Raw genomic sequence first — 25,662 nt, 5'->3', positions numbered from 1 at the left:
CACGGACAATGCTTCTAAGACGAAAATGGCGTGGGAGTTGTGTTATGTGGCAATCGATACATGCGACAAGACGTTTATGAAACCCTTTCGATGCGACATATCACCGTTTCATTGTATTCGCTAATGTTTCAGGCTTTCCCGCGTGTTCCAGCCGGGAACACTGGCCGGTATACAAGGTGAGTTGCGCACGAGCCCATTTCTGCATTTTCTTCGGCTTATCGTCGCAAATCAGTGTCTCTCAACCTTTTTGAAATATTGCGAATTCCTTTTCGGAATATTCAAATAACTTGCAAATATTATTTTTCATATAAGGTAAGGAAAACTTTGATTTTTTTATTCCGCCGAATGATTTTTCAATATTCTTTGAATTGCGAATTTCTTTCGAAACATTCGAACAAATAATTTACATCCTTCCTTTTTCGTAGAAGATAAATGTTAAAATTAGCTGTTTTGATATTATCCTATTAGTTAAGTGAAATATTGCAATGTAATTACATTAAAATAAACAAATTTCAAAATTCACAGGTTGGGAATCACTGATTTAAATAAAATCATTATCACGCCCACGATGCCCACATTCTACAAACATTTCTATTCCACAAAATATCGATCTTTGAAATTCATTTTATTATACACGCAAACGAGTGTTACACTTGGAAAATGTCTACGAACAGTGACACTTGGCAATCGACCATTTTTATCAATCGATTCACAATACACCTCAAAATACAAACTGCATTGTAAATGGAAAACAAGTTAAAATATATAAAAAAATGAAGAACAAGAGGAAGACACATCATCCATTGTTAAAATGATCCCGATAGATGTCTCTTTGAGACAAGACGAGTTAATTCGTGTGTCATGGCCGACCTCGAAATGTCGAGCTAAAAAGTCGAGACGATAACGATACGTACTTGCCGTAAACAGAGGATTGTATACAACTGCGTCGCACTAAACCCATAGCCACTAAACCGCGCATACTACCTATAAATGGGCGAGGTTGCTATAAAGCCCATTCATGATCGCGTCTCCTGTACAACAAACGTCAGGTGGTTCACGCCTCCCCCGCGATTTATCGCACACTCTTGTTCAAACGAGAGTCTCGTGCTTCGTATTTCCCGACCAACCGATGAAACAAGACTTAAATGATAACAGTGTAGACAGTAGATTGGTATTTTTCTCCATAAGATTTAAGATAGTGAAAATTGAGAGGTTAGATACTTAATTACATTATCGTCATATCGATTGTGTAAAAAAATGAGATTTTAAATCATTTTGATTGAGATATTTCATGCGATTTCAAATAGCATTGTAAAATCGAATTCTTATAAAAATATTTGAAAAAAAATTCTTTTTACTATTTAATAATGTATCATGAATATATTTGTATAAGTATGATTATTGAAAGAATTTTATAATTATTTGATTCTATTGACAATGATTAATCTTTTATGTAAAATTGAATAGCATTATATTCAATGTTTTAAAAGTTGATGTTTTATTAGTTTTATATATCAAACTTATTGTTAGCTAATTGAAATTTTATATTATGTATTTTGCATTTTTAAAATTAGAATAGCATCTATCTATTATGTGAAAATCAAAAAATAGAAAAAAATCAGAAATCATTAATTTTCTTATTATTCAGTAAATATTAGAATGAAAGAAATATTGCACACGTTTTAGAAATAAGTGTAAAATATTTAAATTATATGTTCAGCTATAAATATATTTCTTTATAAATAAATTTTCAATTATAAATTGAAGCTTAAAAATCAAATAAATCAAAAAATATTCCAAATAATGGACTATATTTTGATATAATAAATTTGCTAGTAAATCTATTCACAATCAATTGGAACAATTTCTTAAATATTAAACTTAAAATTAGATTAAATAATAAATACTAATTGATATAATAAATTTATTCTGATATAATAAATTTCTAAAAATCAAATATGAATAATACAGATAAATTTTAACATAAGAAATTTGTCAATAGATTTAATAATCAATTGAAACAATTTCAAACTAAAACTAGAACTGGATAAAATAAAAAATTAAAATTAGACTGAATAATATAAATCAATTTTAATATATTAAATGTTGATAGATTTAAGAACCAAATAAAACAGTTTTAATAAAAATTAATTGAAAAATAAATTAAATAATACATATTAGCTTTGACAATAAATTTGTTAATAGAACTAATAGCCAATTAAAATGAGAATCAAGTTCAAAAGTAAAACTAAAAATATAGTTCATCTTTGATAAAAGATTCAAAAATCAATCTTAAAAATAGTTTGAATAACATAGACCAATTGTGACAATAAATATGTTGATAACCTAAAAATAATTTCCTAAAAAAATAATCTGAATAAAAATTACCTTCAACGTAACAAATCTACTAATCAATTGTAATAATTTCGTAAAAATCAAGCTGAATAACACAATCTTTGATATAATAGATTTGCTAGCAGTCAATTGAGACAATTTCGTAATTTCCTAGTCAATTAATCGACACACGGTCCCGCGCGTGGCGCGCTCTAGTGGCGCGAGAGTTTGATGGACAGATGGAACGCGTATGTGCCACCGGAGTTGTTGTCAGACCGTTTTACTTTACTGCCCCATAAAAGTACCGAGATTTAGACTGCAATACTGCCGTGACGTATTGTCGGCACTCGTCCGCGCGTGCACATGCACGCTGCGCGCCATTGTGTACGTGAATTCACGCACCGGCGTGAGATTGTGGCAGTCGCGAGACATCATCCATTCCTCCTTTTGCGCGTGACGTCACTCGTGTAAAATACGTAGCAAGAGAACGGTCGAGGACTCAAGTCGTTTGTTCGCGGCCGACTCCTTGAATCAGTTCGCAGTATGGTCGTGTCAATGGAAATGTGACTCGAATGGATAATGTGGCCATTAGGACGATTGCTTTCACTGTATGTTGAATTGTTTCGGTGCTTGATGGCTATGAACCCTTTATGGCCTTCGATTCAACGTTATTTTCATTTTCTCGAGTTCTACTACAATGTTGATATTTCTTGTTTTATTTTTAAACATGTTCGGACAATAAACAGATTTGCAAGGATTATTGAGTTGTCACGATTTAGAATTATTGATAAGAGATTTATTGGAACATAGAATTTTCCATTTTGGAGGTTAGATCAGTTTGTATTTTATTATTATAATGCTACATGTGTCGTTCAAAGAAAACTTCGTCTAAAAGAGGTTATTTAATATTGTACGTTTCAAGAATAAAATTTAAACTATATAAGTACGAGGCACCTACTGACTATCTATAATAATAATCGAAACAATTACAATACTTTCAACAATTATCCGTTGTTCGACTATACACAAATAATTTAACAACGATAAAGTTTGGTCGTTATTTTACAAGATAATAGGTATTGTAAAAAATGTAGTATTCGAATTTACAAATTGACAAAATCATGGTCATGGTAAAATAATACTTCTTTCTCATTGCTGCTTAAAATATCCTAAAAAAAAAACCGAAAAAAATAAAATTCATCATGCCAACGAAGCAATTCGAAATGTACGCACGCGAAATATAATGACGCGAAAACTTACAATAGATTTACCATAAACGCAGGAAAAAGAATATAATAGTGGAAGAAATGTGCAGTTCGTCAATTGGATCAGAATTCGGGTCATAATCGGATTCTTTTTCATTTTTTCTAGTTGAATCAAGAAAAATGTTTAGAATTTCGAGAGGCAGCGTGTTGACGAGCCCTCGGCGCGCGATATTTAGGCTTTCGTGAGAAAGGACCGTGTGTATATGCATGTTTCGCTTCGTGTGCCGCTGGTTCACGCGCGACGAAGAGAAGGGAGAAAGGCAGATTAGAGGTTGATAGGCGAGGGTAGGAAAGGGGTACGGGGATAACGGCGCGGCAGCGCGCGAAGTGGTAGGGGGAAGAGGGAGACGTGTCCGTCCAGGGTTTGGTTGTCAAACGATCCGATAGATCGCGCTCGCGTCGCAGTTTAGCCCGTTTGCGCGTCGAGCCGCGGGCAGAGCTCTCAGTTGACGCTCAGTTCGGCTCAGCGAGGCCAGAGAGAAGAAAGGGAGTCTTTTCATGTGTGTAAACACCGCGCGTGTGTGTTCGTCGCACCAGTCACAGTTGTCCATGGGGACCGTGCAGCTGAGGAACCTATAACCTGCTTGCTCCCCGTTATATCCGAATCCAGGGGTCTACTACCTGACTTTCCGAGACAGAAAGGAAGAAAAAAGTGACGAGAGAAATAGCATTCGGTCCGACCACGAACGCTCCGTTTCTCCTGACTGTGGCGATCCTTGACGCGAATTTATTGAAGTTTCTTCGGTTCGGATCACGCGTCTATCAATTCTAATACGGACAGATTGAAACGAAGAAATATTTGTTAGGAGGAATAAGGTGAAATAAGATAGAAAAAAAAAGTGACTGGTGAGGAAGAAGTGCGCGCTCGAATTGACGTGTGTGCATTCGAAGTAATGAGCAAGGTGACAGTTTCCTTCGAGGAGACGACATGCAGCTCGAGCATGGCCTGGATCGGGACGACGATAACAAGATTGGTCGAGCAGTGAGAAAGACGTGCTCGTACCATTGTTTGACGTGCTCATCGATTCACTTTACGTGGAAATTACGATTGCCAAGTGTCCTTTTGACATGTTCCAAGAGTGTATTATTTGTTGATCGTTCCGAGCATTCATTATCGCCGGTGACGTTCGACGACCGCCAAGTTCCGTCGAACGCGCGAAACGACATCGACCGATCCGAACAATAGACCGAATAAAAACTGTTGTTTCACATCTATCACGAATATATCTATTACGAATAGTTAATCCAACAATCCTTTACAATCAGATATCTGTCAACGTACATTTTTAAAGAAGTGCTGTGTCAATTTTTATGTTTTCGTTCATTCCAACATCGCGCTCCTCGCATCGTATCTTAATCACCGGTCACCGTCATCGTTGTTCGACCACCTGGATTGCCTGGACATCATCATTGGGATTCCAATGACGGTGTGACTGGATTCTCATCGACGACGTGTTCGCACGTGGTTACTTGTCGCCCATCAACCTCAATCGCAACCTCGGTCGTCGTCTCGGACGCGTTGTCGCGGTGGTGGTGGTGGTGTTGGTGCATGGACCTCTTCTCGACGGATTTGCTACGCATTTTATCGCGCCCCTGGGCGTCTTCGTCTCCCTCTCTGTCTATTCCTGGTCTCGCTCTATAACGTATCTCCATCCTTCTCCTTTGATATTCCGCTTGCTCGCTCTCTCTCTCTCTCTCTCTCTCTCTCTCTCGCCTTCTGGATCACCGTGTGTCGTCTCTCCCTCCATCCCACGCTTACCTACCCCTCCACCTGTCTGCCGCGCTGCTGCACACCCTCTCCTCTCTCCGCCAACCCTCCGCTCGCACGATCACCGTATACCCGTACAATTTTCTTTATCCCCACCTATTCGCGCGCGCCTTCTCTGCCTTCCGCACGCGTTTTCTTTATTTATTCCGCGATTCCACGGAGCAACGCGGCTACTTTCGCACACGATGAAACTTGCCCTTCCGTCCTCGCCTTTTTGAAATCTCACGCGTCTCGCGCAACGACCATTGGCCATCGCCGCCGATCTCCACGCTCGACGGGACCGTTCCCGTAAAATCGACGATAATAACTACCGCTCCGCTCGCCCCCACCCTCCATCATCCTCATCCCTTTTCTTTTCCTCGCCTCCTACTCCCCATCCCCCTCCTCCACCACCTGCGCTCTTCTCTCACCGCGTACGGTGACTCGCTCGCCCGGTCTAACGTTACTCGGTGCGTTACATCGCCGCCTCGTCCGTCCTTGGATCGTATGCGCGCGTCGTAAATGCAACCGCGCGAAACGACGATGCGTTACACGATCCGTTGGTGAAAAAAAAAAAAAAAAAAAAAAAAAACAATCGATCCTTCCATTCCCCGCGCTACAATCCACCGCCACTTTCTCGCGCACGATCGCGGCCGAAACCGACCGGCACCCGGGACCGTGGACATCCGCTGATATACCGGATATCGTTATAACACCGACCATCACCGGCCATCATCTGCACCATCGCCGATCACGTGGCTTGCTCGACGGCGACGCTGTACGACAATGTTCACGCCGCGCCGCTGTGCGGCTCCGGCGTGGGCCACCCTGGCTCTGTTACGCCGATGGGGACAGCTACCGGAGCGGGGAATTCCACCGGGGTGACCTGGTGGGCCATGATGAACGGATCCCTCTACGAGGACAGCCCACCACCGGTCCCGCCAACAGCCTCGAGTCTTATCTCCGTTCAACAGCAACAACAACAGCAGACCCCAACGCCCGCGTCTCACCAACAAGCGACCACACCAACCTCGCCCGGTGCACCGGCCTCCTCGGCCACGAGCGCGCCTCCGCCGCCAACGGCCAGCGCCAGCTCGACCTCGCCGAGCGCTTCCTCGGTGGCGAGCAACAGCGCGCCAGGACCTCTCCACATACCCGCCAAGAGGTTGACCGCGACACCGGCCGCTTCCTACGGAGAGGTCGGCTGCGTGGATTCCGCCGCCGCGCCCGCCGCTGGACCAGCGGGCGTCATCCGTCATTCCCACTCATCCTCGGCCGGATCCCAAGGCGGCTGGAGTTACAGCCCTCATCATCCGCAGGAATCTCACTATTCGTCAGCGGCCGATTCGTTGAACCATCATCAAACGTACGGGGGTAACAACCCCCCGACGTATTACAACCTGGCGGCCGACCCTACCTCCACTTCCGGCTCCTCCAGGGACAACCGGAAGGCGGGCACGCTCAGCTTCTGGTCGCCAGCGGCGGCGACGGCGGGCTCGGCCACGGCCGGGTCCACCTCCGATTACAAGTCGTACAACTCGGCTGGAGTCGCGACCACGAGCTCCTCGACGGGAGCAGGTTCCTCTTCCGCGGCTACGGGGGCCGCGGATCCGGCCGTCTCTTCCTGTCACCAGAGCTTCTCCCAGAGCTGGTGTAATTACGCGCCGTACACCACGGCCAGGCATCACCATCCGGTTGACACGGCCGGCCATCATCATCCGCATTCGCAGGCAGGGGTACCATATTTGACGCCGTCCGCGGCGGACGACCGGGGAAGAGTCACTGCCGCCATGGTCGCCGCAGAAGGCGCCTTCCCTCACGATGGATACGGGGGCCTCAGGAATTACGGGGCGCCCGAACCTGTCACGTCCAGCCCGTACCCACCTCCAGGTAAGCATCGACTCTCGCTTGGTTTCTTTCTATTCGCTCGATTTGAATCGAGTGGTTTCTATTTCTATCGAGATGTGTATTCTGTACGCGGAGTTTTTTTTTAGTAGATCGGTGAAAAGAGTTGCCACCTTTTTTTTAAAAATAGTCTTGGATCGATAGGAAAAATAATCAGCTTCTAATATAACGTTTTCATATCTTTTGAGATATTAAAGTAATTGCAAATACAAAATTTATTGTTTTTTATATATTTTATATATTGTTTTTTATATATTTAATTTTGAAAAAATAATATGCTATTGTAGGATTTAATTAAGGCGGTAATCCTGAGCGGGACGGTTTTAACGAATTTTTTTTTTTGTACGTGCAAGGTCATCGCATTGTACGTGCTCCGGCGAATTCGCAAGGAAACGAAACGTCGCTGAAAGTCACGAGATCGTGATATGAATTTCTTCTAGCTTGACCTTGAAACGAGTTAGGTAGGAGAGAGAACGAAGAAAGAGAGAATGCGCGATAAAAAATCAAAAATTGCGAAGATCCTGACCTGTCACACCACGATCCAGTCATCGTTCATTCACGTTCTATTTGGTCATTCTCTTTCGCCTCCCCACCCAAAGTCCTTTTCTCGGGACCCTGGAACCCATGAAACGTCGCATGAGCAACAACGAACCACGGCAGGTTTATTGGCGGCCGTAACTCGTAAACTCTGGCGTGCGCCTCCGATCAGCTGATCCGTTCCATGACCCGTGCAGCCGTTCATTCTTCTCCTACTAACGGCCGTTCCCTCGCTTTCCTTCTCGCAAACGCTGTCCCCGTCACTCCATCCCTCTCTCCGTTTCTCTCGTCCCGGGCTTCGACTCGTTTCAATACATTTTTACCCATCTAGTCGGCCCCTGGTTCGGTTACTTACATAACCAGTTCGAATTCTGTTCACTGCTACAGACACAAGCAAACGTTCACCTGACTTCATGGTTTAGACTTTTCATCGTCAAAACATCTCTAATAGAAAAGGTTAGCTAAGCTTACCGCGACGAATTTTCGATCAGAAATCATAGAGTTTGAAAAAGAGAAGCACGCATTTGGAATCATAAAAAATAGGAAAATACGAGATACGGTGGCTGCTCGGACACGCTCGACCCGATAAACGAGATAAAGTTGCGTGATTCTCTTAGCCCCGGAATTAATCGTATACATTCGTGGTAGGGAGGTGCACGCGCAGGCGTGCATTCTATACAAAGTAACCGAATACGAGCGCCACGTATAGTTTAACCGTCCCCCAATAGATGGCAGCTCCATTATCTTTGTTCGTCCGTCTGGTGTTCCGAAACCACGCTGTTCATACGGTATCGCGTCCGAATACTTCTCCGGCCAAACGTTTATTTATATGATTTTTGACGACAAGTTACAATATCGAATACAGCTGCCGCCGTTCACGATTCATCGTTTGCGAGCAGATAGGCATCTTCCAGGATGAAAAATATCGAAACGAGGACCGGTTACAGAGAAACGTTGGATACCCGTCATTTAAAAGCCAGTTTGCTACTTTAAACGAGGTCCAACGTTTCGTGTTTTTAATTTATCGCGCGCTTCCTGCGTTTCTTGGCGGCCTCTAATTAGCGTCACTTCAGATTATTGAGTAACCATATGATCGTTAACCTTAAATTATTCTTATTATTTTGTTTTTCCAGTTTTTATCGTTAATTTTAAATTTTAAATTCGTTTTCGGAAACGAACTTTTATTAAATTAATATTTAAATGACCAGAAAGAAAGATGATCAATACTGATAGATCGTTAATAATGGTTGTCAAGAGTCTGTTATAACACGCTCGTTGCTGGCAACACGCCGACCACAAATCGATACATACGTCATTTATTCCGCAGTTTCGTGGCACACGTCCCTTGTATGTATTGACATTCGTGAGAATTCTGACCTTTGTCAAATAATTTGCATACTCTAGCGTTTTAGTGGGCAATAAATTTCTGCCGCTTAAGCAATCGTGCCACGTTATTTTACGAAACGAGACGAGACGAATGTTGCAGAAGGGCAACAGTAATAGGGGTGTGGGTAAGATAAAAGTAAAGGCGAGAGATATGGAAGAAGGGAAGACTAGAGAGTGGATATTACGTGATTTTTATTTTTATGATCCATTTACGGTTTAATCAGATGTTTAGTAAGATAAATCTACATGATCGGGGGAAAAAAAAAAATAAAAAATTTTTCAAAAAACAATGATAAAGAAAATTTTAAAACTGTCTAGCATTTTATTTGAAAATTTTAGATGAAATCGTATTATTTCTTTATAAAATTCGTATGAAATTTTTTTAACTTTATTTAAAATATTATATAAATTTAAATATTTCAATGAATGTTAGATAAAAAAAATTTTAAGAATGAATCTTTTTGATAAAATTCTTCTTTGAAAAAACCAAGATGTTCACTAAGAAATAATAATTTTGAGGATCATCATTATCAGCATACGTAACACGTTGCATACATAACAATGTCCATGAGGTTTAATATGGGGAATAGCAGGTGGGAGAAGGCAATTTCGTTGCGCTTACGAGCGTTTAACGTTGCCAGGCTCACGAAGCTGTTGCGTTTCGTGGCTATGCAACAATTCCTCGCCATCGTTGTCCGTACTTAGGTTAAAGATAGACGGGCAAGTGCCGACTGCTTTCGTAATCCCTTCGTTTCGCACGCTACGTGCGATCTCTTTCAAAAAGACGATATTTATATCTTGTTTTTAACAGAAGAGAGAACTAGAAAAATGAATAAATATCGATGTTATTTTAACAGAAAAATTTCTACATTTTTATTAAAGGTAAAAAGCAAAAATTAAAAATCAACTTGAGCGAATAATTCTCAAATAGTTTTAATATTAATATTAGAAATCAAATTATAATTTATAAAATATATTTTATAAAAATATTTTTGACAAATTAATATTATAAGATAACAATAATAAATATATATATAATTACAAATACCATCTATTAAATTTTCATATATATCATTTTTAATTCATTTATATCTAAAATATTAATTCTAATCTGATTGAATATTAATTATAATTTTAATTTAAAAAAATTTTAATATTGGCTGCTTTTTCTAACTTAAACTAAAATAGAGTTTTCTCGTCTTTTTTTTTATTCAACAAATTATTAAAAATTTATAATTAGTTAAGCTAATCTCTTGAAATCATAGAAGAGAAAAATTCTAGAGCAAAAAACCGAGCCAGGGATCATGGGATTCTCGAATCATTAGTTACAAACACGGAATATACTAACAGTTCCGTGTTTCGCATTCTCGGTTCATGTTTTCTCTACGGTTAGTACACTCGGTCCAATTATATCATATCGGCTGGTCGTCGCGACGCAACGTGACGAACCCTTCGCTACATGCGTCACGCGCGCGCATATACACACACGTAATCTTTAACATTAAGAACTCGCTTTGAGTATAAATTTCTCGATCTCGTGACCTCGCGCTCTTTTTTTCTGAAAAAATTCTAATAAATTCTGTAAAGAAACACAATCTCTCAGTAAGTTTTTTTTTCATTCTTAGAAAAATTGTCGATATCATTTTTTTAAAAATGAAATTATGATTTGTATTGATTTTCGTTGTAGTAGAAATATTTTATTCCTAAAAAAAAAAAAAATTATTGAATAATTATAAGATTTAGATATTTTTTAAACAGAAATTCGATTTCTTCTTTTTCCTTTATTTTTCTAAAAACTAAATTTGAATTTTTATTTCTAATAGAATATATTATTCTTGAAAAAACTTCACTGAATGTTTAAAGAAAATAGATTAGTTCCTATATATTGATCCCAGACTAACAGTATAAATTCAAGATATTAAAATTTGTAGTTTGCATAAATATAAATTTCTAATGTAAAACATTATATATAATATTATCTGTTTTTCCTTTCGACTGGAGTGCATTCATATAAAAAAAAATTTTAAAACTGGTTTAATTAACTGTTTAATTTTGATTACAATTATAAACTTTAATGAATTCTTTATTTATAATATGTTCAATCGAGGGTGTTACGCTTATCGATTCAAATGGGTTTCTTTCAAAGAAAAAAAAAAATTTCCTAAGGATAAATCTGAAGACAATGTATTGATCGATCTGTTTCAATTGATCTGTAACACGTAACGAATGTAAATAGAAATTTCATTTGGGACAAAACCTAACGGTACTAGTTACGCACCGATACATCAACTAATGAACCGATGTATTTGCTCTCGATTCTGTTGACTTGTACAAATCTAATAATTCCGTAAGTCGCGAGAAAAGAAACAGGTTTGGTTAGTTTCCTCGTTCGAATCTGTTCGATCACATAATCGCAAGTATCGTACCTGTTTCCATGTTTTCTACGTTTATTTCTATACAAATAATTTAATTTTAAAAATATAATATCGTGTATAGAATATTATACAATCATTTATTAATTTTTAATCGGTATTGTGGCAATTTCTAAATAAAACATTTTATAATTTTATTTAAATTCGAATTACCGATAAAAAATCATGATCGATCTATTTCTTCGTAGTATAACCTATAATATTGTCGATAAGCGTAATCTCACTGTTGATGCAAAATTTAATCATAAGATGTATTTCTAGTTAGCACACTAGGTTGTTTGTTACCGGCAAACTAATTGTGTTAAGTGATGTGGGGTTCCTCCCCATCTTCGTTGTTTCCCGCAGGTTCCCTGGCGGGAGTTGGCGTAGGTGTCGGGGTAGCTGGTATGGGCGTCGGTTGCGGGAGCTCGAACCCATTGGAATGGACCGGCCAAGTGACGGTACGGAAGAAACGCAAACCGTATTCCAAATTCCAGACGCTCGAACTAGAAAAGGAATTTCTGTTCAACGCTTACGTGTCGAAGCAGAAACGGTGGGAGCTCGCGCGAAATCTGAATCTGACTGAGCGACAGGTGAAGATATGGTTTCAAAATCGACGGATGAAGAATAAAAAAAATAGTCAACGGCAGCAGCAGAACAATAACAATAACAACAGCAGCGCCAATAATGCAAATCACCACGCGGCGACCGGTAGTCACCACCATCCGAGCGCCGCGCATGCGCCACCCTCGAGTCATCACGTGGTCGCGCAGGCGCACCACGCAAATGGTTCCGCGAAGCATCATCAGTGACCCGTGGCCTTCTCTGGGGTCGTCTTCGGCCATCCACACTCTAATCACAGCTCTACAAACGGTTGCACAGGAACTGGGACCGGGACTGGGACAGGGACAGGGACTGGGAACGCCGCTACCCATTCCAACAGCCACGCGAGCCTGGTTACAGGTCACAGCCACACGCTTCACGCGCCTCAACCTCAAACGCCTCTACCGACCCACGCCGCCGGTGCCTCAAGCACCGTCACGCCCCCCACCGCCGTCGTTCATCCACACATTCACGCACACGCTCATCATCATCAGTTGGCGCACGTGGCTCAGCAGTATCCTGCGCTTCTTCATCAGACGCCTCATGGCCTGGCTGCCTGAAACACCTTTCAGGTTTTTTGACACCCCAGAGAAATCGAAGGAGTCGACGAATCGTCCTTACGGTCGATTCGCAATGCAGCAACTTCTCATCAGTCCTCGTAGTCGTCGTCATCGTCATTTGAATAATCGGCATCCACGACAGAACGTCGGATAGATAGACACGTAATCCACGTACACATTCACACACACACACACACACACACATACATACACATACATACTTATCGAACTTTGTTCAGCAGCTATTCAAAGACTGCCTATCACTTGTAAGGAGAGATAATGTTTCCGCGAGTAGTATATTATTATTATTATTATTATTATTATTATTATTATTATTATTATTATTATTAATATTATTATTAATATTAATATTATTATTATTACTATTATTACTATTATTACTATTATTAATATTATTATTATTATTATTATTATTATTATTATTATTATTATTATTATTATTTTATTATTAACATTATTATTATTATTGCCGGTCATCGTCATCCCTATCGTCACCCATGGTTAATATTCAACGGAAGGTAATACTGTTGTATAGAATGTGCGTGACTTATTGCGGCGTCCTTGGAACGTCAATCAACCAGACTCTTCTTTTCCCGCGTGTCGGTATATCAGGTGTCGGTCTTCTTCGAGTAGTGCGCATATCGTATGCGGCACCAAACAATCTGTCCAATTCGTAATTCGGTAGTAATTTCCTCCAATTATATATATATATATATTATATATATAGTGAAGCAAATTAGTGTCACTTAGTGTCTGTCCTAAACAGCCCCTTCCCCTTTACCTTTATTCCAATCTGGACGAACGATTTCTGTCCTCGTTACTCTCTTTCCTTTTCAATACCGGTCTATATCACTTGCTCGACCGTAAGTTTTGCTTTGTCTTGCACTGTTCAGCTCAATCAGAATCAGAAGAGAATTTAACGAAAACATCTTGAACCTTTGGCGTTTACGCGGAAGTCCAGTCGAAGAAAACGACGACATTGGTTTCCATTGTGTTACGATATTCGTCCGGATCGGCCGAAGAGAACCGCTTCTTAGGGGTAAGCGTATCGGGACGAAAAAAAGCGCGCGATTTTTAAAATTACGATCGATGTTGTTCGCGCGAATTCTGTTCTATTTGTTCGATGTTTGTTGAGAGATTGAAAAGTTTTTTTTTTTTTTTTTTTTTTTTTTTGTTAAATTTTACGTTTATTTGTTTGACAAACGTGAAACGTTGATCGCTACTGTCTGTGATTTCGCGGAAAGTACTAATATTTGCATATAAAAAACGTATATTAGTTTTTTTTTTTTGTCGCGAGACGAGTCTGATCACGACGAATTGGTCTGTTTTCTGTAGGATCCAATCGATTTTTATTTTGAATTCCAGCTGAACAGTGAGACGTAGACCGATTTTCGATTTTGTACTATCCAACGTGCGCAAGTTCGCTGACGAGTTGTAGCAGGATGAAATGGTTTAGATCTTTGTAGATAATCTTCTATACTCATTATAATTCGACGTTTCATCCTGCGGGAGGTCGTCAGTCGAGAAATCGTTAATAACGAAAGCAGAGAAGATCAAAGTGAGAAATTAGGACTGGGTTCTTTTTAATTATCTTCGACGAAACGATTTGCGATAAATAACAGAGTGGACAGAGATTTGCTCATTTTCGCAAAGTGTTTTCGTCGAGGACACACATCTGAGACGAACCTGGTCCGAAGCAACGATGCGTTCGGAGAATTAGTCTAATTATGTCCAGAGTGTTGTATTCATCGCCTACCAAGGATCGCAAACTAGTACCTATAATTCTTATATTATATGTAAAAAAAAAAAAAAAAATCGATTTAGATTTTAAAAGCATACCTAGTGGACTGTCGAGTGGAGTGTCACTCTGAGACTGAGGTTAGGATCTCAGTCGTGGAATGAACGATATTGTGAATCGAATTCTCATCGTTTCAATTTCAATTTTTCAACGACGAGAAAAAAAAGCAATTCAGTTGTTATTTATTTGTTAAGTGTGAAATTATTTGTTTTGTTTGGAAAAAATTTCAAATATATATGATGAATTGATCCAGAATTTAAATTCGATCACTTTCGATCGTTTGAAATAGCATTCGTCTTTGGATCTGGTTATGATAAAATTGTTGACAAATTGAAAAAAATTCGAAATTCGTTCGCGAGACCGGAAAAAAATTTACATAATAAAATGATGGTTAGTGTCTCTTTTCAGATTCGAGGATGAACGTTATCCCTGCGAACGAGATCCTAAGTGCGGTCATAACCTATAAGAAACGAATAAGGGTTCATCTTTTAATCGGTACGTCAGCGAGTAAGTAGGTAATTTAATCGGATGTTAATGAAAATAAATATCCCGGATCTCTATTCTCTAAGATGCAACATTATCTAAATTATAAGGGCCGCTGAATGAGTGTGCATGCCTAAGGTATATTATATAAACATACACGCGTATTTCTTGAATGTGTGTGAGTGCGCGCTCATGCGTTTACATCTATATGCACGTGCAATATTGGTTAAAAATTTGAAATCACTAATTTATATCTATGAACTTAAAATATTAAAAAAAAAAAAAAAAAAAAATATGGATAGATTAAAATATTCTTTTGTCAAAAATCAATTGATAAATTAAATAAAATTCAAATATTTGAAGAATAGGTTGGAAATTCTTTTGTTAGGAATTTGTTAGTAGATCAAGTGAAATCATTATCGATATTCGTAACGTTGATTTCGAGTTAAGAGGAAAATTATATAATTGAATTGAAATGTGATTCCAAATTTTTGGTCGATAATATATGTGAAGTATTCGAAAAGATGTAAGTGTCATCGGAAGAAAGATCAATAAAGAGAAAGTAGTATAGGATTGGAATTTCTTAAAAGCGTAGACGCGCATGCGCGCGTGTTTGTGCACGCATTAAAGAGGAAGGGAGTGCACGCGATGCGTGAGTGTGAGTGTGAGAGAGACAGGGAGCGAGCGCGAGAAAGAGTGAAAGAGAACGAAAAGAATTATCTGAAACGACGTTATACATAACGATAAATAGAAACTTGACGTGAAGCGAGAGGAAGTAACGAAACAGCAAGATATGTATTGTAATAATTAGAGTAACTTTTAAAATGGAGATAGTGAGAGAGAAACGTAAGTATAAACATTCACAAATATTTGTCTTAAGTACGAAAAAACACAAAATGAATTATAATTTCGAATTGGTAGCAACTCGTTTCGTTGATCATCATGTTTCTTTTGAAAACTTAATTTAAAGATTAGATAAAGAAATTAGATAAATTTAAATATAGTTGAAATTATTTTTTCGTTTTTTTTTTTTTTTTTATATTAAAAGCAAAATGTGTAATTCGACAAATTAGTGGAATTTTTTCAGAAGAATTTATTTCAAAATGTAATAAGACAATTACAATAGTGTTTGTTTTAGTGTCCAGACTTTTCTCGCTTTAGCATCCATCGTTATCTTCAACAATTCTTGGAAGCGAGGTTCGAGCATGCTTAACGAGGTAACTTTATCTGACTCAGACTCATTTCTTTCGCTTGGTTGAATTCGCACAAGTTAGCTCCTCCGGTTGAACGTATGGACTGTGGACATTAAAGCGACCACTGCAGTACTAACCTCAAAATTTTTGCGATTTATCTACTTTCGAGTCCAATTTCACTATAAAATAATCGTAATATAAATTCAAGGATAAAAATTTGCACATTACGATTTGATGAAAAAATAAAAATTTGACAAAATATCTATCACATAATTACTGCATTGTGTTTTATTTTTTTTTTATGATTCAAATGTGTCGACGAAACGAGTTGTTAATGATGTCGAATGTAACTCGAATTAACACACTGTGAGATTGGGTCTCGGAATAAACAATATAATAGATTCCGCCTACTATTAAATACGATTAATTATGTAACGACGATAAAATATCGAATACACAAGTAAAATAAGTAAGATTGAAACTGGAGACAGGAGAAACGAAACTGAACAGAGGTATCGAGAAAGGAAAAGGGGATACAGGGAGATTTTGTAAAGTCAAAATCAGTACACCATTCGGATTCTCACATGGATTCTTATCGATAATAGCGATTAATTGCTAATTGTCTTGCCGCTGACGATCTTCAATGCGAATATTACGATGATTATTATTATATCATGATTAATTATATTATATTATTATATTAATTATTATTATTATTATTATTATTATTATTATTATTATTATTATTATTATTATTATTATTATTATTATTATTGTGAGCGACACGTTAATATTATGTTATTGTTTTTATTGTGTGTTGTTTTGTATGTACCTATCAGCCTATTACGATCATGATATTATTATTATTATTATAATTATTATTATTATTATTATTATTATTATTATTATTATTATTAATTATTATTATTATTATTAATTATTATTAATTATTAATTATTAATTATTATTATTATTACGAAATGGTAACGAAACGATGGACCTACAATTGCGTATTTATATTACAGAAAGAACATTGCACGACAAGTATACAGAGGAACACGGGATTGACTATTAATTTACAGCAGAATCGAATTAAGAATTTTACTTCAAGTTCGTAAATTATTTCGAAAATGTAGAATTATATTATCGATCGATTTCTCAATTTTTAGGAATATTCTCCATTATTGCTTATGTTATATTTTTCGTTATTTTTTCCTTTTTTTTTTTTTTGAAAATTTTTCTTTTTTGACTCAAATTCGCCACGGAAAGGCTTTACATTTGAATTTTGATTAGTTTAAAAAGCTTTAAAGGATGTTAAAAAAACGAGAGATGACGAGATTTCCATTGAATCTAATTAAATATATAATATGGATGATAAAATAACGATATATTGGAAATTTGTTAAATTCTCGAAGAATCGATGAGTGAAAGAGGAAAAAAGAGAGCGCGAGAGGAAGTGTGCATCTGTGTGAGTGAGAATGAAATGCCAGGCAATCTCGAAAAAAAAAAAAAAGAAGAAGAAGAAGAAGAAGAAGAGGAAAATGTTATGCATTGCGAGAACTGAGTTACTTTTTTTTTTTTTATATATATATATTCGAGTTAGGAAATGGAAAAAAGGAAAGAAAAAAAATGAAGAGAAAAGATTGTTCTTGTGTTATTATGTTTTTTTTTTTTTGTATATTGACATCTAGATGAATCAAGTCACGTTTATAATTTCTCCTGATGGATGGAAGGAAATGTGAAGAGAATTATAATTATATTATTGTTTCATGCTCAATATTGTTATATTTACTCGATCAACGAATGCTCGACCTTGAACATGGTAAAGACTATTCTTAAAGACAAAGTGTCCTGTCTAACCTTTTTTTTTTTTTTTTTTTTTTTTTTTTTTCTATTTTTCAATATAGTACTAATCGATCAAATATTTAATTTATTTTTCATAAAAAAAAAAAAAAAGAATATAAAGAAACCTAATTTTCGATATATGTTTCGAAATTCTAGATGGGACATTTTAACTCTTTATAAACAAGATATACTTTCCAGAGGCAACCTGGATTATTTCACCATCATCACGATCCTTTTCTTTTTTTTTTCTTTCTCAAAAAAAAAAAAAAAAACGATTGGAAAAATCTGGAAAAAATTCTGAGATATATTCTTCTAACAACAATTTAATTTCATTTAATTTAATCTCGTTTCATTTCGAAATAAAATTGAAAAGTACAAAAAAAAAAAAAAAACAATTCACAAACTTCAATTAACAGATGTGAAAGATATTCGTTAACGAAATTACCAGAATATCCAGAATTGCTCATGGAAGTTTCAATTAAAGAGGAAAGCATTGTACATGATATATATATATATATATATATATATATAACGACGTAAATTCGTCTGTTCCGCGTCTACTCTGTATATCTGTCACCGATTTCCTGTCACTAACCCCCTCCCTCCCCCTTGATTTCTTGGAAACGAATTCATCCCTCCCTCCCCCCTCCTCCCCCTCCCCCTCTCCCCCCTCCTCTCCCCCCTCCCCTGCCCGTGCATCCATCCCCCTCCACCGTTGCACCTACTCTTGACGACACTTTCTCAATTCCTGTGAAAAGGAACGATATTACGTAAAGAGAATCACATTTTTTCCTCCGTTGAAAACCTCGCGAGAATTCATGGCTCAAATAATGTTGGAACGTAATAACACGCGATTCGCAATGTACTGGTGTACGTTTATGGTTGTTTGTACATACCCAATAATCAACCGGTACGATAACGAGCTATTCGCCGGTGAGGTAAGTAATCGAGTTGGAGTTAGGATAAGCGTGTTCTATTCTTTCTTTTGTATGCAATTTCGTGTCACGTATTTGTATGCCCGTACACGATTCAGTCATTAATTTTAAAAGTGTACTTACGTTTTCGAGAAATTTTTTTGAGAAGAAAAAAAAAAGGAAAAAAAAAAAAAAAAAAATGAACTAATTGCTAAATGCAATTTTAATTAATAAGTTGTAAATTTTTTTTTTTTTTATTGTATTGTATATGTATATGTATATATATACACCTTGTACAATGAAATTTTTTTCCTTAGACGTGTGCCTCGTGATTAGATCGATCAATTTTGAATTTATTTTAGAAAATTGGTTTGAGAAATTGATTAATATTAATAGTAGAAAAAGTATTTTTCTTACTTTTTTTTTTTTTTTTTTTTTGTAATCCAACGATCGTTCGAATCACGAGATACAGCTCGAAGTCTTGTTATATAGAAGGTATATATATATTTTAATTTCCTCGAATAAAATCATTCCTGAATCATTCAAAATCAAAAAAAATGGTGTAACCTATACCCTGTCGATCAAAAGTTTCAGTTGTTAACGCTAGTTATTGAAAAATTATTATTTCAGAGAAATGAATTGTCGAATTGTCCGAATCGATGACAAACGATAACAAATTTGACCAATAGTGTATAGGCTACACGTATATTATTATTCGTTCTATATATATTATTTTAGCCATGATGATGGTCGAGCCATACGAAATTTTCCGAAAACCGTTTCGATGCTTCACGAGAGAGCGAGCGAGAGAGAGAGAGAGAGAGCGAGCGAGCGATAGAGAGAGAGGGAGAGAGAGAGAGAAGAAAAAGAAGAAAAGTTCGTCCCTCGTGATCGAACCCTATCTGATTTTAATTGTATTTGTACGATACCGATTATGGTCGTAAGGTAGACATAATTATACGCTATTTGTAAATAAAGACACAAGATTTATCCTGTATCGAAGTGCAATAATAAAAACATGTTTAATTAGTGCCAAAGTAATTGCAGAGATGAGAAGACACGAAATACAATACAATATCCTCCTGAAATCGAAGGATGCGTATATTCCTCGATGGAATACGACGATGCGTGTACCGAGTGTCCAAAAAAAAAAAAAAGAAAAGAAAAATGCTGGAAAAAAGAAATCTTCACCTTATCCGTTGAACAAGGAAAAAAGTAATTTATATATATATATATATTTACCTTCGTGGTGGATTGCGGATATTGGTGAAAAAACTTTTATCCAAGATATGGTTTTATTTCGTCAATCTGTTTGCAAAAATAATGCAGAATATTCGCAAAGGGGAAGGCATCTCGCGAAAGGAAAGGTTATATTATATAATTATCAGCTTAACATTTTCGATGCCTTATTTATTTATTTATTTATTTATTTTATTCGTGTGGATTTAATCTTTCACCGTGTACACCGTGTATAACGTATACCCTTATAAAATACGCCATTTTATCGCGGAAGTAACGGGAAGAGATGAACGGTTTTCCGTGAAACTTCATCCACTCAAGCGTGTATGTGTATATATATATATATATATATATTGGTAATTTCGAAAAGTTTAATCATGACCCTATCTTAACCGGCCATTTTAGCAATGGCCGTATATTAGAATGAAGGTTGTAAAAATAATATAACGAAGCCGTCATTTAGTCACGTCGAGGCAGGGATGTTAAGCGGCCAGAAGTTTTTCAATTCGAGATTAAATTTCATAATCGGTGAGTTTGGCTTTTTTTCACCATCACCCTCTCCTCCCCCCCCCTCTCTCTTCGATATTCAATTAAAAACGCGCGGAGGATAGAATTTTGTTAATTTATTTATTTATTTATTTTTTTTTTTATATATGATTTTATTATAATTACTTCTGTTGCGGTATTAAAAGTTTATCACGTTTGTCACGTCTTTGGAAAAGATGACTCGATAAAGAGACATTTGAATTTATTTGTTTTTTTGATTCGATTGTTCGTATACGATAAATATTTACGCGAGTTGGAGAGAAGAATTGTCTTGTGGTAAGTATTCACGTATTTCCATTTATTCTTCGGATACTTTTTGAAAATTAAGAGAATAAAAGATGTTCAAAGTCCAATTCTCGCTTATTTTCCATATAAAATAATTTCAAAAATTTCGCGCGTAATTAGAGAAACAACGCGCTGAACAATTTTCAATACATTCCTTGAATGTAGATACTGTTGAAGAGAGTGTATAATACAAAAAAATTCACTCGAAAAATGAATAAAAACGAAAGGGGTTGGAACGAATCGGCTCGGAAAACATTCGACAAATACAGAGGAAAAAAGATATAAGAGGAAACCGTTGCAGAACCGTTTACTGGAAACTCCAACATGGTGGCTTGTGGGTCAACTGGCCAACTTTCTATCGATGGAAAAAAAAAAAAAAAAAATCGAACGGTTTCTCTGTCGGCTAGCCCTCGGAACATTCGGGCGGGGATGTTGCAAAAAATATTAGAAACTTCTTCCCCCGACTTTCTAACTTCTGTTTCTCACAGTTCCGCAAAATATTCTTCCACGATCGCCACGCGAAACTAAAAACCTTCCTCCGCTGTGTTGTGAGGAATAGACGGAAATTTTTGTCAATATTTCGCCGAATCGGCAATGTTGCGGTGCTCTGACCTTGCGGTGAATGGTGTGTTTACATTGCGGTGGCAGTTTCGTTGTGCGAGGCTCGTTCGACGGTCAGTGCGACGAAGATAAGAAAGGTAAGAGAAATATTATAGCGAATATTGCTGTTCGAATTTTTCTATTTCAGTCGATCGCGAAACTGAATTGAATTTGAACTGTAGCAGAACACAGATAATAAATGGAACGTGTTTGATATGCAAAATGATTGTAGCTAGAGTAACGGAAGATCTAATAAGAAATGATAATCTCTAGGACGATAATTCACAATTAACCACACACACCCACGTTCGAATCTCAAATATCCTCGAATGAATATCTCGTATCTTGCCGTTCTTGCGTAACTCCTCTCTCTCTCTCTCTCTCTCTCTCTCTCTCTCTCTCTCTCTCTCTCTCTCTCTCTCTCGCATTTCAAAATTCAAGAATATATCCATATATATATATATCAACCTCGTACGGTTTCGTTACACGTATCCTCTCATTATTTCGATCAAAAGAATAATTAAAAACAGTTATAAATAGATTTTCACAGCGGTTGAAATAAATTTGCATACATGGAAAATTATAATGAAGAATTTTCACGATGTTTCGAAAAAGTTTTATTTCGGGAATACGGTTCGATTATCGCGTTTTTCTGCGCAAAAAATCCGCGGTTTTTTAATCGAAAATATAAAATAGCGAGGGAGGGACGAAAATTGTATCTTCGATATCCGAGTTTTTTTTTCTCCTTTTTTTTTTTTTTTTTTCTTCCTTTTTGCGATGCATATACGCGTCATCCGGCATGCCAAGGACACCGCAACCTTCTTATCTAGCTGTCGTAACGGAGGTCGATTGTTCGCCTCGTTATTCGAAATGACAAACGTTCATGCGGAACGTAACGCCTTTTTAGCGCAACTTTTGTGGAAAATATGGAGGAGCGGCCAATCGGCAACTTTGCCAGTAAAAATCTAATCTGTGAATGCAAAACGTAGAAAATAATTCTCTATTGTTTCTGTGCAGAGTTTTAAATGCAAAAGTGGCGTTGTTTTAGACAGTGCTGTTGCGAATTTTAATCATGATGTTTTATCGATTTGAAATTTTTATTCACCCAACCTTCTATTGTTTCCGCCGCGCAATACAAAATGGCGCTGTTCCAAAGATAAGATAAAAGCCCAACGAGAAGCGAGAGCATTATTTTCTCGTTAATACGCCAATTTTAATACGCCGATTTAAAACTTTTCTCTTATCGATAGCCTTTCCAATCCGCTCGAATTCGAGATTATCGATTATCACGCGTTTCTCAATTTTCGCGTGTTGCACGAAATTAATTCCGATTCTTCGATGTTTCTACGATGGATCCCGTCCAATCAATGATTTAAACATAAACAAAAAATAATTAGAATATAGCAGATCATTATACCATAATGCAAGATTTGATATTTGAATTTGGCACAAAGGCAATGATCAAACGATTTGGAAAAGATCGGGATCGGCAACATTGTGCAAAAGGAGAGGCTATAATAAAATAAAAGGTCGAACGTCCTTCCACGGAGGAGGAATGGAGGAGCAAGTTTTTCGAGGCGAGAACACCCGCCCACCAAGTGCTCCGCCAATTCGACTTGGAAACCCGGCTTATCTTCCATGGGATGGACGCCCACCATGACCGTTGTGAATTTTTATTCTTTTCGTGTCGGGGATTGAATTCCATATAAGGGTCGATAGGTGAAGAAGACGATCCCTTTTTCTCGAATCTCGTGCGTTTCGATCGAATCGATTATCGATATTGATTATCTGATATTCAAGATGGCGGGCGTGGAAATTCGTCAAGCATATGTTACACGATGATTTATATAAAAATATAACGCGTAGCAATTTCAAGCTCGATGTGGCCAATTCATAATAGAAGAATAAACAATTTAATTGCTCGATGAGATAATTCTTGAATTGTCGATTTCGAAAATTAAGTTAATCTTCGACGTTCGAAAATTATTTCTATTATTTGATCGATCCCAATTATTCGCTTCGAAAAACCGATGAATCGTTGCTCCGCGCGACCGATGGAACAAAGATGGAAGGCGGAGGTCGGATGGAGGGGGGACGAGTTTCGTTTTTGCCCCTGCTAATCCCATTCGCGTATAACGGAGCAATTCCATTAAGGACAGGAGTGTGGTGGGTAGGTCAATTCGGAGAACAATTCGATCGAATCGCGAATTTCGTTTAATGGGGGTGCTCGATTGAGACGTTACGGAATTATCTACTGCTTTTCCATTATTCAAGATTGAAATAAACGTTTATCAAATGTTTATTATTCTGACGATTTCGTTAGATGTAAATAATAATCGACGACGATTTTCGATTGAAAAAAATAAAGAAAATAAAAGAGAAAGAGAAATATAACGAGAAGATTCTTAAGATAAATTGCTCGATTCCCTCGCGATATTTCCAATCGATAGAAGGTGAAGCATTCCATTAAGAATTTTTTCTGGATTTTTTTTTTTTTTTTTTAAATTCAATTTTTTTATTGGACAACTTATTTCGCATTCGTCCAATTTCCATATTAATTAATTTCTAAACATGAGCATTTAGTTCGATGGATTAAGAAAGAAATCACGGTTGTCTGTGCAATAAAATATACGGTTAATGATTTAATCGACGGGATGCTTTGAGAGGCAGAGGTCGAACAATGTTGGAATGCGTTGAAAACGGCAGCTCGTTAATCCAATTAAAAATGCGATTTTTTTTTTTTTGTTTAAAATTGATTGCAATATATTTTAAAAAATCTGAATCGAAACGACGTGGACAATATAGTAGTTGTAGACGTATAATTTATGTTTAAAAAGATAAAAGAAATTTTTTGCCTCGAAATTAATAATTCAAAAATTTTTACTTATTTATTCACAGATATAAATTCGTGATACCGGTCCATAAAATTTAATACTATATTAATTATATTAACAAAAAAAAAAAATTTATTCTTGTGTTTTCATGAAAATTATCGCTAACCGAATTAAAAAAAATTCATCCATTTAAGTCTCGACTTGACCAGTTCCGACTCACAGTGCTGCCAACGTTTATCTATCTACGCTGCTCTCACATAGTGGCAGCACTTTTATCACAGTTGCAAGGGAAAAAAGAAGGGACACAGAAGCACTTACGATCGAGCTCGTTATCTCGAGGAGCTTGGTTCTGCTTGGCTCATAAATAATTCATTCGGCGGTCAGGTTTCTCGAAGGGACATTTCTTCTTTTTTCTCTCTCTCCTCTCTTTCTCTCTCCTTTCTCCTCTTTTCCGACGCCACACTCGTCGTCCATCGAATCACTGGTGGTGCAACGTCTCGCGACCAACGAAACGGCGCGCTTCTCCACAACCTTTTGCTTTCGTGTGTTTCGCCGCGAAATTCTCGAAATTCTAAAAATAATCGAATGGGAAACTTCGATCGAGTTTCGATCATGTGCAACCTGGGTCAAGGTTTTTTCCTTCTTTTCCTTTTGGAAGGAAATCGAAGTGGAAACTAATCGTTGAATCCTTGGATATTACGATATTTAGGAAAATCCTAAATGTTTTTAATTTCAGAATCGATAAATTTGTCAAAATGATCAGTTTTATGTTCTTTGTTTTTCCGTTTTTCAACTCGGATTGAATTGAATTTTGTATGAGTATATAATAATATATTAATGATTTAGTATCCGATTAAATTTTTTGTCGTGAAAATAAATAAATATATATTTGAATATACGTTATTATTAGTTTTGTTAATGTTAAAAAGAATAACTGTTGAAAATAGATATGTATCGTAAAACGTTACGAATGACATAGATAATATTATTTTTTATCTATCATAATTTTATTACCAATAATAAATACACGTAGAATAAAAAAAAAAATAGGAAAACAAAATGTTAACACGATTACAACTAATCGTTTATCTAATCTCAAAACATAAAAAACAATCGCGCCTCCATTTGCCGAGGCGAACGAAAATAAAATTCTTCA

General features: G+C 36.9%; 1 protein-coding gene and 1 long non-coding RNA gene across 2 annotated transcripts; one reads left to right on the top strand and one right to left on the bottom strand.

Annotated features, from left to right (window-relative positions):
• The first annotated feature begins 5,452 nt into the window (after positions 1-5,452).
• LOC100865221 (uncharacterized) lies at positions 5,453-12,520 on the top strand. Its single transcript, XM_012495386.3, has 2 exons — positions 5,453-7,236; positions 11,913-12,520. Exons 1-2 carry the CDS (start codon positions 6,192-6,194, stop codon positions 12,395-12,397), a joined length of 1,530 nt encoding a protein of 509 aa, XP_012350840.1. The 5' UTR covers positions 5,453-6,191; the 3' UTR covers positions 12,398-12,520.
• On the bottom strand, positions 7,466-8,171 carry LOC147656234 (uncharacterized). The gene is made up of 2 exons (XR_015294689.1): positions 7,778-8,171; positions 7,466-7,654 (listed from the first exon to the last, which is right to left on the bottom strand). It is a non-coding gene; the product is annotated as an uncharacterized LOC147656234 (long non-coding RNA).
• Positions 12,521-25,662: the final 13,142 nt, after the last annotated feature.

Source organism: Apis florea, unplaced genomic scaffold, assembly GCF_048593485.1.
Source record: "Apis florea isolate Af1SG1 unplaced genomic scaffold, ASM4859348v1 contig_37_pilon, whole genome shotgun sequence".
Classification (NCBI taxonomy): Eukaryota; Metazoa; Arthropoda; class Insecta; order Hymenoptera; family Apidae; genus Apis; species Apis florea.
This window is presented reverse-complemented; position numbering and strand designations above follow the sequence as displayed.